The sequence below is a fragment of the Eumetopias jubatus genome, unplaced genomic scaffold (assembly GCF_037043125.1).
Source record: "Eumetopias jubatus isolate StellerSeaLion01/CBP00866 unplaced genomic scaffold, mEumJub1_p1.0 scaffold_7, whole genome shotgun sequence".
Lineage (NCBI taxonomy): Eukaryota > Metazoa > Chordata > Mammalia > Carnivora > Otariidae > Eumetopias > Eumetopias jubatus.
In genome coordinates this window covers 121,211,047-121,225,482 of record NW_028274813.1, presented here as the reverse complement: position 1 = coordinate 121,225,482, position 14,436 = coordinate 121,211,047, and the positions used below count along the sequence as shown (strand labels likewise).

The 14,436-nt window shown below is 53.1% G+C and overlaps 1 protein-coding gene and 1 long non-coding RNA gene across 2 annotated transcripts in view; one reads left to right on the top strand and one right to left on the bottom strand.

Moving 5' to 3' along the window:
* Positions 1 to 279: 279 nt before the first annotated feature.
* On the bottom strand, positions 280 to 4,291 carry LOC148163986 (uncharacterized). Its single transcript, XR_015768642.1, has 3 exons — positions 4,045 to 4,291; positions 2,614 to 2,751; positions 280 to 409 (listed from the first exon to the last, which is right to left on the bottom strand). It is a non-coding gene; the product is annotated as an uncharacterized LOC148163986 (long non-coding RNA).
* A 752-nt stretch (positions 4,292 to 5,043) lies between these two features.
* Positions 5,044 to 14,436, top strand: part of TM6SF1 (transmembrane 6 superfamily member 1) — a 26,446-nt gene continuing 17,053 nt past the window's right edge. The window contains 3 exon segments of the mRNA XM_088024923.1: positions 5,044 to 5,186; positions 10,099 to 10,202; positions 13,342 to 13,439. Of these exon segments, the coding sequence (XP_087881049.1) occupies positions 5,095 to 5,186; positions 10,099 to 10,202; positions 13,342 to 13,439 (294 nt within the window). The 5' untranslated portion in view covers positions 5,044 to 5,094.

Sequence of the window (14,436 nt, the reverse complement as noted above, 5' to 3'; positions counted from 1 at the left end):
AAAAAGCACACACATAAACAAACCCACAACAAACTAAAAAAACCAAACTACTTTATTGTCCGAATACCTCTTAAGTCGTATCCAACTCTTTTTCAAGATTAGAATTTAATACTTACTGATCGGCATGGAATAGAACTCCAGACCTCAGCTTCCCGAGCAAGGAGTCAACTGGTTAAATCTGTAGTGTGTCCATCTGCCATTTCTAAGGCGTCCAACGTGGTGCTTGGTTAGCCGTGGCATCATGGGTATAGTGACCTAGAGTCAGTCACTGGGTATATATTCATGGGTTTAGTGACTGAATTCAGGTTCACCCTCTCTCTTAGCCTTTTGACCTTGGGCAAGTCATGCCCCCTCTTTGAGCCTCAGTTTCTCCATCCATAAAGGCCTCTCTCTATTCTTCAAAGAGCTGCTATGAAGGTTAAAAGAGATAATATCAACGGAAATACCCTTGACCCTTGAACAACACGCATTTGGACTGCATGGATCCACTTATACGTGGATTTCTCTGTTGATAAATACAGTCCAGTTCTGTAAATGTATTTTCTCTTCCTTATGATTTTCTTAACATTTTCTTTTCCCTAGCTTATTTTATTATTATAAGAAAACAGTGTAGATGGGGTGCCTGGGTGGCTCAGTTGTTAAGGGTCTGCCTTCGGCTCAGGTCATGATCCCGGGGTCCTGGGATCGAGCCCCACATCAGGTTCCCTGCTCAGTGGGAAGCCTGCTTCTCCCTCTCCCTCTGCTGCTCCCCCTGCTTGTGTTCCCTCTCTCTCTCTCTCTCTCTCTCTCTTGCTGTGTCTCTCTCTGTCAAATAAACAAATAAAATCTTAAAAAAAAAGAAAACAGTATAGAATACATATAACATACAAAATATGCATTAATCAACTGTTTATGTTATTGGTCAACAGTAGGCTATCAGGATTACATTTCTGGGGGGTGAAAAGTTATATGCAGAGATTTTGACTTCATGGGGGGCGGGGCTACCCCACCCCCACCCCCGGCATTGTTCAAGGGTTAACTACACTTCGGAGTCTACACAGTACAGTACTGTTGTGGAATGAGATTATTTTCACTGGGTTTGTGCAGGTTTCTGGGGAGGGTTCTTATCAAACAGGCTCCTCGACTACAAGTGTTCCGACCACTCATATTTTCAGATTAAGAGAAATTGTTACCAAGAAAATCATAAAATCTCCAATATGTATATCACAGCACCCAAAGCTTTGCCTTGGGCCTTTGGTCTCTTGCAGACCCTGAGGGAACAGCTCCTGGGGTTGGGATATTGCATGCTTCTGCCGTTGCACTTAGACGCCCTTGGGCTACTCTGCTGGTGTCAGAGCTCATCAATCACGCTCTGGCGGTGTCTGTTACTATTCTCTTTGTCTCTACCCTCTTCCTGGGACAGGGGATTCATCTCCTTGCTATTCAGCCACACCTCCAGGCTCATGACCCCCCAGATCTGTATCTGCAAGTTGTGTCTCTCTTGGTGTCATAGGCTAGCATCCCCAGTAGCCTATGAGACAGTGTCTCCTGGGAGCCCCATGGATACTGACAACCCAACATGTCCAAAACCAAACCTGTGCTCAGTCCCTGCCTCCCGACTTTCCCCCATACGATTCCTATCCAGATCTTTCTCATGTGCCCCCTTTCTTCCCTCGCATTGCTTTGGTTCCGGTCCTCCCCATCTCTTGCTGGACCCTTGTCCTAGCTTCCTAGTTGGCCTTCCTGCCTCCTGTCTCTTCTCTTTCTAAACTGTGGTCCACACCAGCTGCCAGGCAGGGCTCTGAAGATGGTACTCTGTCCCACTCGTAAATCTTAAATGCTCCCTGCACTTGAGGTCTTCCGAGATCGAGGCCCGGGTCACCTGTCCATCTTTACCTCCTGCCAGCCCCTCGGTGCATGACGTCCCAGTATTTTCAACCAGAGCAAATGACTTTTAAGTTCACCACGTGACATGCGCCCACCCACTTCTGCCTTTCACAAGTGTTGTCTCCACTGCCTGGAAGCCGCACCCCTTCCTCGTCTGCTCAGCTAGCTTCTACTTGTTCTTCAAGTCTGGGCGTAAGCCTCACCTCCTCTCTGAAGCTTTTCTTGACTCCTCCAGACAGAACTGGTGGTTCCTACAGCAATCTGTACATACATCTTTTACGCCTTTTATGGAAATTGTTTACATATCCCTTTCTCACACCAGATTGTGGTCTTCTTGGGCAAGATGTGTTTATAATTCATCTTTGTGTGACCACTTCTTAGAACAATGCTAGAAACATGGTAGACTCTCTGAGGACATTTGAAAAAGCTTATAAGTGACTTAATATCACACCCATTTTTACAGTAGCTAACAGAGAGCATGACTAGAACCAGGTCAGTGTGAGAGGAGGAGTTAAGTCTAGAACCATGAATCCAATATAGATGCCACTTGTGATGTGTGGCTGTTGAGTGCTTGAAATGTGACTAGTCTGAAACAGAATATACTGTTAAGTGTAAAATACTTAAAATTTCCAAGACTTAGTATAAAAAAGTAAAATATCTCAATATCTTTGACATTGATGACTTGTTGCAACAATAATCTTTTAGACATATGGCTTAAATAGAATATATCATGAAAATTAATTTCACCTGTGTCCTTTTACTTTTGTAATGTGGCTACTGAAAAATTTAAGATTACAGGGGCAGCCAGCTGGCTCAGTCGGTAGAGGGTGTGACTCTTGATCTCGGGGTCTTAAGTTCAAGCCTCATGTTGAGTGTAGAGTTTACCTAAAAAAAAAGAATAATTAAGATTACACATGTGGCTCACATTAGATTTCCATTGGACAATGATGACCTGAGCATTCATTCACTGAACAAAGATTTCTTGAGCACCTCCTCTGCTAATAGAAATGATGGGAATAGAATTATAAACAAGATGGGTAAGTTCCTGACCTCGAGGAGCTTACATCATAACGGAGAGAGAGACGCAGAGACGCAGAACAGAAAGCAGACATGTAAGCAAGATAGTCTTGGATAGTATAAGTGCTGTGAAGAAGGCAAGGCTTGATGGAGAGGGTGAGGGAGGCCCAGGAGGGTGGTCAGGTGAGGTCTTCTAGGGTTGGTGGGATCAGAACCAGAGAGATGAGGGAGGGGGTAGGACATGGGAGACGGTACAGACCTGAACAGACAGTGGGGGTGCAGACTTGAGAAGTATTTGGGAAGGAACATGGGGAGCACTACTGTAACCAGAGGAATTGGGGATTGGCCAGAACTGAGGTGGATTCCCAGGTCTCTGGGTTGGACAGTCAGGTGAGTGCTGGTGCCACCAGATGAGAGAAAGCTGGCATGGTCTCGTGGCAGATGAGGAAGTCCATTTTGGCCACGTTGACTGTGAGGTGTGTGTGGGATGCCCATGTGGCAGCGCGGAGGGGAGAGGCCAGCGCGAAGGACCGTAATTTGGGACCTCTCAGCATAAGCACGGGCATTAAAAGGGAGCGTGGATGAGAAAGGAGAGAGAAGGTGGCACACGGAGAGGAGCCTGTGGCCCAGGGAGCACATTTCTACATCAGAACATAGTTGTGAGTGTGCCTAGGTTGAGGGGAAGGACACAGGGCAGCCAGAGGGGTTCAAGATAAGAGAGAGAAGGCAAAACTCATGCAGCCGGGTTTGGGTGGTGATGGAGGCGCTGGCCTGGCCTCAGGGATGGGCTGGGAGGAGAGAAAGAGGGTCAGAGGAGGTCTTTGTTGTCTGGAGGAAGAGTTTAAGGAGAGTGATGAAGACTAGGAGTAGTTGCGGAAGAGGGTGACATCCAGGTCAGAGGTTAAGGACATCGCTTGGGAAAACTTTGGCTGTGTCACAATTTGGGCCAAGGTTTTATCATTATGTCCTCAGAGTTAGACATAAGCCTCCCGGAAGCACCCAGATAGGGGATTAGGAGAGCTGGCTTGGGAAAAGTGGAGTGGTCCCAGAGCAGGTAGGTCACAGCCTCCGTGTGGCTCATTTTCCTCATCTCTAAAACGAGCCGAATGATGTCGTCAGCTCCCAGGCAGGTGAAGGCTTAGTACACTAAGTCCATCTCACCTCTCTGGGTTGCTAGGGCCGAGGGCCGCTCTGTCTGAAACTCACTGTCCTTCCCTTTCCAGGACAGTAGACCGATCCAGGCTCAGCCCCAGGGGGCTTTCTGAGCCCTCGCCCCCGGCATGGTCAAGCCCGTCTTCTCTATAACCAGTGGGCGTCTGTCTGACGGTGGTCCGAGCGCAGAGCGCTTGCCTTCCAGTCCTTGTTCCCTGTGTAGGGCCCCGTGCCTCCTGTCCCGCAGTAACCTGGCCTCCAGGGACGCTACCTGGAATAGAAATGAATGGCGCTCTGGTCTCTTAAATCATAACATTTCTCCCAGGGTCAGTTTCCATCCCCCAAAATGGGAATTGCAGGAGACAGCAGTGTGCCGAGCAGCGCAGGGTGAGCAATTCATGCACACCAGCTCAGCTAATCCCACCACACACTGCCGTGCGTTATCCCCATTTGACACAAGGGAAAAGACCGAAGAGTTAAGTAACTTGACCAAGGTCAGCAAGCGAGTGAGCCGCCAGGGTTTGAACCGGGTTCTCTGCACCGAGTTGTGCTGGCTGGCTGCCCGCTGTTGGCTGCTCTCGGAGAAGATCCAAGGTTTCGGGATCATTTGTCCCTCCCTGTCCCCAGGCCTAGGGCTCCCCACGTGGATGATCTCGCGGGGCCCTTCCCGCTCCACCGCCGCCCCCCCCCCCCCGCCCCCCGGCCGGCCCGCAGCTCAGCCCGGAGCCTCTGCAGGTCGTCGATGATTAGCTCCCGGCCGAGCCCACCCCCCAAGCCGCCGCCACCTCCCCGCAGAGCGCGCCCCCCCCCCCCGGGGACACCTGTACCGAGCCGGGGGCTGCCGCCGCTCCTCGGCGGGGGCGCGACCAGGGCGCCCCCCGGGACTGCACCGCGGCGCTGCGCTCCGGGGCGGCTGCGGGCCGGCGCGCCGAGGGGGCGCTGCTGAGGGCGCGGCGCGGGACGCCCCGAAGGGCACGGCCGAGGGGCGCGGGCGCTGCCGGAAGCTGGGGCGGGGCGCCGCGCGGGATGCGCTGAAGGGCGAGCGGCGCGGTGGCGGCGATGAGTGCCTCTGCGGCCACCGGGGTCTTCGTGCTGTCCCTCTCGGCCATCCCCGTCACTTATGTCTTCAACCACCTGGCGGCCCAGCACGAGTGAGTGGGCGCGTGCGGCGGGGGTCGGCGGCGGGGGTCGGCCAAGTGGCCTCCGCGCCGCACGAGCCCCCGGCAACTTTTCCGAGGGGGCTCGCGCCGCCAACTGCAGGGCGGGGGCCGGAGGGTCTCCGGGGACTCCCCGCGCCGGGCCGGGGGAGGGGAGGCGCGCGGGCGTGGCGGGGGGCGCTGGGCCCGGGCGGGCGTCCCGGCCCTTCGGTGCGGTTCTGGAGCCAAGTGTGGGGCGCGCGCGCCATGCCGGCCCCGCGCCGGGTGTCCGGGGTGACGGAGGTCAACGAGGCAATGCCCCTGCCCTTGACCAGCTCAGGGGCAGGGGTGTGGGGGCGCAGGCACCACCAACGACGAGCGTGGCCGTGTTCTCTCGGGTCGTGCCGTGTTCGTTTCGCATTTCACAGGGACGTTTCCATGTATGGACACACACATACTTCTCATTTCTTATTAATTTTAGAAACTGTTGTGAATGACTAGCAGAAATAGCCCCGAGCCGACAGGGTTCTAGGCGTGCCTTTGGCACTACCCGTGTGGCCCGGTCTCAGTTTTCTAGTCTGTCAAATGGCCTATATTTGTATCCTATTGTGGCGCCGACGGGGGTAGGACCCCGCAGGGAAGGGAGGCCGAGCAGTTCAATGCCAAGGAAATGGGTGGGGCCGACAGAGGCCGCAGATGGGTTTGGTTCAAAGCCCCGCCTCAGTCTTGTGCTAGGACACCCTGCGCCGGGCAGCTACGCGCCTGCCCGGCCGGGTGGGACAGGTGCCAGGCCTCCGTGCCTGCTGGTGTTCCCTGTTGTCCGTGGGGACGAGGAAGTTAACCTATTAGGTTTCCCACAGCAGTTGGTGCTGAGGAAATTGCATCATTCTGCACAGGGCAAACCCCCTCCAGACCTTCGGGCTGAGGGTAAGTGTCTGCCTCCAGGGTGGTGACTTCCTTCTCCCTTTCTCTCTGTCTCTCTGCTGGGGGGCCACCACTTGCTGACAGCCTTATCCAGATGTCCTCCATCCCTACGGAGCGCTCCCCGGGCACTGGCAGTGATGCCCTTGGTCTGACCCAGTCTCGGGGTGCATCTCCTGGAAGCAGCAGCTCTGGGCAGCAAATGTCACATGTCTGTGAACACAGTGCTCAGGAGACCCTGCATTCCTGCAGTGGCATCATGCGCAGTTCAACAAATATTTACTGAGTACATATTCTGTGCTTGACACTGTTCCAAAGGTTGGGGATATAGCTATGGACAAGCCAGGAAAGGTTGGGGAAGGGGGTGTTGAGACAGACATCAGTAAAAATAAATGGGGTGATATGAGTGACGGGGAAGGGGACTGGTGGTCAGGGGAGGCTTCTTGGAGGAGATGACTTGTGCAGGAGGTGGCCACAGGAAGAGGTGGGGACAGAGCCTTCCACGTAGCGGAACGGGGAGCAGTGGGAGCAGAGGGGTGCGGTGGCGGGGCGCAGGGGTATTTGGGAGGGAGAGCAGTGCAGCTTACTGAAGGTCTGCATGTCCTGGAGAGGGTTTGAGGATGACTCTGAGATTTTGGCCTCAGCCCCTGGCAGGATGGTGATCGCATTTACTGAGCACACACTGAATTATGTATTGCCGTCTATTATTGAGCACAGTGCTAAGCCCTGCAGAGCTTTGAATAATTGGTTCCAGTTATTCTTCCCATCCCCCTGCAGGTTAAAACCCACACTGGCCCCAGGGCTGGGCTAACATCTGTTTCCTCCCTGCAGTTCCCCACCCCCGGCCCCGGCAGAGCCTCCCCCAGGAGCTTCCCTGCCCCAGTCCTTGGATGCTTCTTAACGTCCTGCCTCCTTGCCCTGGCTCACATGGTTCCTTCTGACCAGGAGGCCTTCCTCTCTGAGCCCACTGTTGAAGCCACACCTGACTCGATGGCCTGGGCCTCTTCGTTTTCCAAACCCTCCCTCCAAGCTCCCGTGATCGCTCCATCCACCTAGCCCCCTGGGATCACACTTCTGCCACAAGAGTTAATTTCCTGTGGTCAGAACTCACCTTCCCCGCAGCTCCCCATGGCATTGTCTGGCCCAGCACAGGGCCTTGTGCGTAGCGGGCCTCCAGTCAGGTTTGAATCAGTTGGATTAGTTGAAGCTTCCTTCCCACCAGGCCTTTTACAAAAGCCTGAAAACCAGAAAAAGCAAGGCAGGTTATGGAGTCAGGGAAGAGTTGGGATCTCTCAGTCTCATCCTCTCTCTCTCTCTCTCTCTCTCTCTCTCTCACACACACACACACACACACACACACACACACACACATACCCTTTCTCTACTCATGCTCACCCATACACATCCCCTTTGAATAGGTGTCCCCTTCATGGAAGGGCATCAGTAACCCCCCCATTCCAAGACTAGCAACATTTTCACCCTTGGGTGTGTCTCAGCCCTTACCCCCTCTCCCCCCCCAAGTCCCTGCTGGATCCTTCTCTCCCTGTTCTGAGCAGGTTCTGCACTTGGTGGTCACTGGGATACACACAGGATCTGCTGCCCCAGTTTCTCTCCGTTCTTTGCTCCTCCCCCAGGTGGCGAGTGTGAGAGCACACAGGTGAACCAGTTTACGCTGCTCTCCTACTCCAGAAGAGCACCAGCTGCGTGATATGCCGCCGTAAGCATAGGCCCTTGTAGGAGCAGGGATGGGGGTTACTTCCTGGCTACCACCTGCCTCGGAATGTGATCAAAATGCTTGTCAGCTTACATAGCACACCTGACCTCTTCCTTTTTCATGGATGTTTCAGTCCAGTATGATGTTCCTGACCCACATCAGCTTCCTCTTCCATCCTCTGCTCCTTTGGCTTATCCCTACAGGAGGAGCCACTGATGTGCAACACTAGAAATTTCCTATTTCAGCGTCTTACCTGGACATTGACACAGTCATCCTCATTCTTATCATAGAAGTGTGTAATCCATCCATCCATCCACCATCTGTCATCCAACCATCATTCACTATCCATCATCCATTCATTCATCATCCACCATCATCCTTCCATCCACCATCCATCCATTCATTCACTGTCCACCATTCATCATCTATCCATTCATCTATCCATCCATCCATCTATTCATTTGCCATCCACCATCCATCATCTATCCATTCATCCATCCATTCATCCACCGTCCATCCATCTGTCCATCCACCACCCATCATCCATCTATACACCATCCATCTGTCCATCCATCCACCCATCCATTCAGTCACCATCCACCATCCATGATCCATCATCTGTCCATTCATTCATTATCCACCATCCATCCATCCATCCATTCATTTCTCCTTCCTGGCTTCTTCTCCCCTCTTTCCCTCCTTCATCCATTCATCAATTCTTATTATCCTAACAGAAGTCCCCAGGCAGACTTTCTTTGTCATACTCATCCAGGTATCTTGAAAAAAGTTGCATATTCCCATGCCCTACCCCAAAGTATTCTGATTCTGTAGGTCGAGGGTGGCATTTGGAAATCTGGGTGCTCCTGATGCCCAGAGCCCATTCCCTGACTCTGTGTGGGGCCTGGGGCCAGGTGATGGAGATGCAGCTCTCCTGCACCTGTGACCAGTCTCCTGTGGGCCCATCTACCTGCAGGTTGGATGGATCACTTCCCACTTCCTCACTGACCCGTCTTACATTGGGGGCAGATTTCTAGCAACCATTCCAGCTGCAGGTGAGTGGAGTGAACTTCAGCATGAGTCTGTCCCTCAGCTGTCAGTGGGTATTGTTAGGTTGTGGAATCTGTGACTGAGAAAGGTACTTTCCAGAAGTCTCAGGGGCATATGGCACAGGTGATCCCCAAGTCCCCTTGTCAGGCTGCTGTGGTGTGGAGGGGTTTCAGCTGAGAGCGGTGCTTCTGGCGGCTCTCAAGGGCTGCTGAGGAGGCTGTCTGTGGTGTAGCAGGCTGTTGGAGAGGGCCATGTGGTCCTTTGTCTAGGACTGCAAGCCCTGCTTGGTGCTGGAGGCGTGAGAGAGAATCTCTGTAGGACTAGAGGTGACCTCCTGGGTGAGAGAGCTCAGAGTCCATTGAGATAGGATCCTCCATGGAGACAGGGACGTCCTCCATTCATCCACAGTGCCTGGCACATAGTGGTGCATAATACATTTTATCCTTAATATGTTTTAAAATTAGTTAATAAACAGATGATGAAATGACAGGACTTTGTTCAGGTCGCGCAGTTAGGCAGTAGCAGAGTAGGTCCTAGACTCTGGGTGTCTTGACTGCTAACTCAACCGAGCCTCATGCCCTAATGCTGCCCCGCTGGGGAGGGGCCTTGGCCCCCGGTCTCCTTGGTATCGGGTCTTTTTCCTGTGCCCACCCTAGCCTCACCTTACCTTCCAGGTGCGGGGTTGGACTCTGGCTTGCGGCCCCGGGCGTGGGGAGCTGGCTTCCTTCTGGCCGCAGCTCTGGCCCAAACTCTTCCTTCCTTGGATTGGCCTCATCCCCTGGCCCCTTTGATTATACACATCCTGGTCCTCCTGGAAGGTGTGTGTAGCTGTGACTCTTCTGTGCTCCCTGGAGCTCAGTCCAGAGGTCTCTGGCTGGCTCTGAGGGAGGTGGCGGATTTGGTGGTTAGGCCTGTCAGTCACTGGGGAATGGGATTGGGAAGAGTGGGGGTGGGGGTGGACACAGAGGCAGTGAGGCAGGGGCCATCTTCAGGGTGGGCTGGGCTGGGGCGGAGGGTGCAGGTGGGCAGGCCGGGAAGAGCGAGGAGCTGGTGCTTCCAGTCCTTGAAAGTCACACGGGTGGCCCGCAGGGGCCAAAGCACTGAAGAGAAACCTGGCTAAGCCCACAGCACTGGAACTGGACGCAGAGGCAGAGGTGGGGGTGAATGCATTCGATAGCCAGGAAATTCCAAGCATCAACATGTTTATTTCGATAAATGACCGCCTCCCTGTTCTGGTCGTTGCAGTTCCTGGACAATTGTAGGGGTTGCTGGCCTCATCTTGCTCCTGGTAGCCCTGCTGGCTCGCGCCCTGGTCAAAAGAAAACCACCCCGGGACCCACTGTTCTATGGTACGTCTCCATGGGAGGGAAACGGTTGGTGTCCACCTCGCAGCGCAGCTCTTGGGCCTTCGCCTTCATCACGCTTCCCCCGCGAAGAAGGAGTCTGTCTCCCGTACCCTGAGCCCCACTGGGGAAGTGGCAGGAAACGGAGGAGTGTTTCAGGGCAACGCAGTCCTCCCCTCCAGACGAACACCTCTTCTGAGCCATGGACCCCACCCTTTCCCAGCGGGGATCATGGCGGAGGGTCACTGCCAGGGCCAAGCGGCAGGCCCCTCGGTTCCTCACCCCCACCCCCGGCCGTGCTCTGACCTCTGCCCCCGACTCTTGCAGCGGCTCCTTCCCGTGCTTCTTGCCCCACCCCCCCCGCCCCCCCCACCTGGCATGGAACCGAGCTGTACAGTGTCTCGGTCCGCTGAGGAAAACAGTGCTTCCCATGGAGGGTTGCTACAAACATTCAATGATATTAGTCAAATACTTAAACAATGCCTGAAAAGTACACGCGTACATTACGTAAGTGAAGACACCCCTGATCGAGCACTTGCAGTGTGCCTGGTGTGGCCCCGAGCGCTGTGGCAGTATTAGCTTATTCAATCCTCGCAACAAATGCCCTCCCCTTACAGATGAAGAAGCTGGTTTGGCTCAGTGGTCAAGGTCATATGGCGAGAACGGCATTGACCCCCGAAGCCATGCTCTTCTTTGCGCCACGCTGCCTCCATCCCCGCCTTCAAGCGCTTCCCCTGCCAGGAGCTGGGCTGCGCCTTTACTCGTTCAGTTTCTGCTTTAGTGAGGCTACGTATCAGACACCCCCCAGATCTCGGTGTCCTGCCGCAGCAACGGGCATTTCCCATGTTTCTGCAGCTTTACTGAGATATAATTGACGTCTGACACCGGGCAGGCGTAAGGTCTACCCTGTGACGATGTGACACACGGCTACACCGTGAGATGGTGACCACAACGAGGTTGTTCGCCGTAGGGTCCCTCACCTCACAGAATTACCTTTTTATGGCGTGTGCTGAGAACATTTAGTATACAATGCAGTCTTGTTAACCATAGTCACCACGCTGTCAACTTACTCATCTTATCACTGGAAGTCTGTAACGTTTGACCAGCGTCCCCCCATGTCCCCCACTCGCCGGCCCTGCAACCACCCTTCCAGCCTCTGTTTCTATGAGTTCAGCTTGTTTGGCTTCCACGTCCCTGAGTGAGATCATACAGTCTCGGTCTTTCTCTGCTGACTCATCTCGCTTAGCGCAATGCCCTCAGAGTCCATCCAGGTTATTGGAAATGGCAGGATTTCCTTCTTTTTTTATGGCTGAGTCATATTCCATTTTGTGTATGCCTGTCTTCTTTATCCATTCATCCATCAGTGGACACTTCGGGTACTTCCAAGTCTTGGGTATAAACATTTAGTGTCCGTGCTCATGGGTCTGCAGGTTAGCTGGGACTCTTGTGCGTCAGGCTGCGGGTCACGTTCAGAGCTGTCCCATGTGTCTCCTTGTTCTTGGACCAGCAGCTCCCCATGGTGGGCCCTTCTCATGGCAGAGGAGACTTGGAGTTGGCCACTGTCACTTCCATGTACACTCCAGTAGCCAAAGGCAGTCGTGTGGCTGAGTCCATCATCAATGGCATGGGGAATATTCTCTGCCCACCTTGGATCTTGGCAAAGGTGGGGAGGGAAAGAAGAATTGTAAGTAGCTAATTTCTCCCAACTTGCATATAAAAGACCCTGAAGCTTAGGTAAATCACGTGACTTGCCCAAGGTTGGACAGCCAGTGGGTAGATGAGTTGGACCTGTCTGAGTTCAAGGCCCACATCATTTCTCTGGTCCCACACCACCTGTCTTTGCTCTGACCCCAGCCCAGGTTTCGAGAGTGGTCTGCTGCTGCTGTCTTTCCACCCCACTCCGCGGAGTCCATGCTTAGCTGACTTGGGTCTCTCCCGGTTCCCCAGGGTTGAGCACCCTTGTTCCTATACCCTCAGCCCTCTGTTCTCTATGTCCTAGCTTGAGCACACCGCAGCCCTGGGGCCGGGGCTTGTCGCCTTGGACCCAGCATCCGACACTCCTGTCAGCCTCAGTGATCAGATGCTGAGCGCTTTCTTTCCCGGGGGACATTCGGGGGTTGATCCTGACAGCAAGGTCTGGAGCAGACCTGGAAGGCATGGGAAGGCAGGGTCTGTAGGGCAGGGCACGCGTGGGCCTTGCATCCTGGGCAAGATGTGAACGCAGGGGGCTTGGCTGCAGACTTGGCAAGGCTGGCTTCCCTTCTCCGGGAAGTAACCTCCCCATTTTATCATGGCTGTTCTGTCCACCTTCGAATTCTTGTCCTACCCGTGCCCGCCACATGGTTTCTGATGGGGTACAGCTTGAAAATGCATCCTTATTGATAAACTAACATGCACTAAGTTGATCCCTTGCCATGTAAAACGTATCATTCTGTAGCTGTGTGTCGCTGGTAGCTTTAAGCCCGTTTAGGAGACTCTCACAACCTGAGTGAGATTCTCTGAGACGCTGTGGCTTGCCTTCTTCCGTATTCGATTGTGCCATCTTGTACCCATTTTAAAAATCACTGGCCTTTCTTCTTACAACTTGCCCATCAGTCATCATCCGTCTTCAGGCTCTTCAGTGTAGACTAGGACAAACATCAGACGAGCTGGCTGCAGGTGGGATGCTGGTGTGGCCCCGGGCAGCCACTGGTAGGTTGTGGAGGATGGATGGGGTGACCTGGTAGGATCCCGTGGCACAGAGTTAGTGGGTGAGTATGTCATTCTGTCCCCCTGGTGGGTGTCTCCTCGGAGAGAGCACTCGGGCAATGACACGGAGATCCAGAACAGAGGCCAGGGTCCTTCTGTACAGGAGGGACCTTCTGTTAGTCCATCTTGACAGTGCCCAGTGTCTTCTGGAAAAGATGAAGACGAAGTCACCGTTTTTGGTGAATGCCAGGCTCTTAGTCATTGCTAAGCTGCTAAGCTCAGTAGTCCTGAGCTACTGCTTTTTAAACTATTGCTTTCTTGGGGCGCCTGGCTGGCTCAGTCGGTGGGGCATGTGACTCTTGATCTTGGAGGTTGTGGGTTCAAGCCCCACATTGGGCGCAGAGATTACTTTACAAAAATATAAACAAATAAATAACTCCTTCTTCCTTTGCTCTAGTGTATGCAGTTTTCGGATTTACCAGCGTGGTGAACCTCATCATAGGCTTGGAACAGGATGGAATCATTGACGGGTTCATGACACACTACTTGAGAGAGGTATGGGATCGCTTAGTGACTGTAAGCCTTACGCCGAAGGGTCAGCACCCCAAGTCCCATTGTTCGGAGATGAAAGATGAAATCCCTACATTTAGTGTAAGGTGGTAAGATCTGTGGTATTTCTTTTACTGCCACAGACGTAGGTGGTTTATTCATGTGGAAAGTGAAGCAGAAAGTTAGGATTTGATCATGGGAGACACTTCTTTTCAGCATCTTCGGCTGATACCTCCTCCCTCATACCTGGTCCACTACCTTTTTCCTTTGCTTGTATTTAATATAAATGAGATACCCTAAAGGAATTTAGTATTGGTGTCTTATTATTAAAACATTACTACATCAGAAAGCCCAGGTCGGTCTTACGTGTGTTAGAGAACACCGAGACAATGGAGCCATTTGATGGTGATGATCCTTCCCTAGCTGTCATATTATAGTGCTACCTGCCCTTGAGAGAGCTAGTCCTCTTTCCCTGTTTTAGTGGTGTGATGAATCCAGGCCCAGAGAGGTTAAGTAACTTACTCAAGGTCACACAGGAAAGTACAGTTTTCCTCTGTGTTTCAAGTAACAGCATGCTTCATATGTTAAGCAAAGGGAGTTTGGATTTTATCTCACATTCGAAGGAAGAATTTGAGTCAGGGAACAATGCAGTCAGCTCTGGGAATGTTGGGCTTGAAGGGGAGTGTCTGGGCTGAGAGCTGGGACTCAAGTCAGGAGGCTTTTGCAGGGCCAGCAAGGGCTTGAGCATGGCCTAGGCAGAGCCAAGCACAGGAGGGACGAATTTCAGAGGCTTTGAGTACTTGGAGTGGGTAGGACTCAGGGATTAGCTGGGGGTGACGGGGAGAGTAAGGTCCAAGAAGACCTCTTGCTTCCTGCTTTTGGGAGAGCGGTGGTGTTATTAAACTAGAGGGATGACGGGGGAATTCAGTCCCGCAGACAGGAGTTGGGCACAGGGTATGGGCACACTGTGGAGATAGTGCAGGTACGTTGCAAGAAAGCAAAT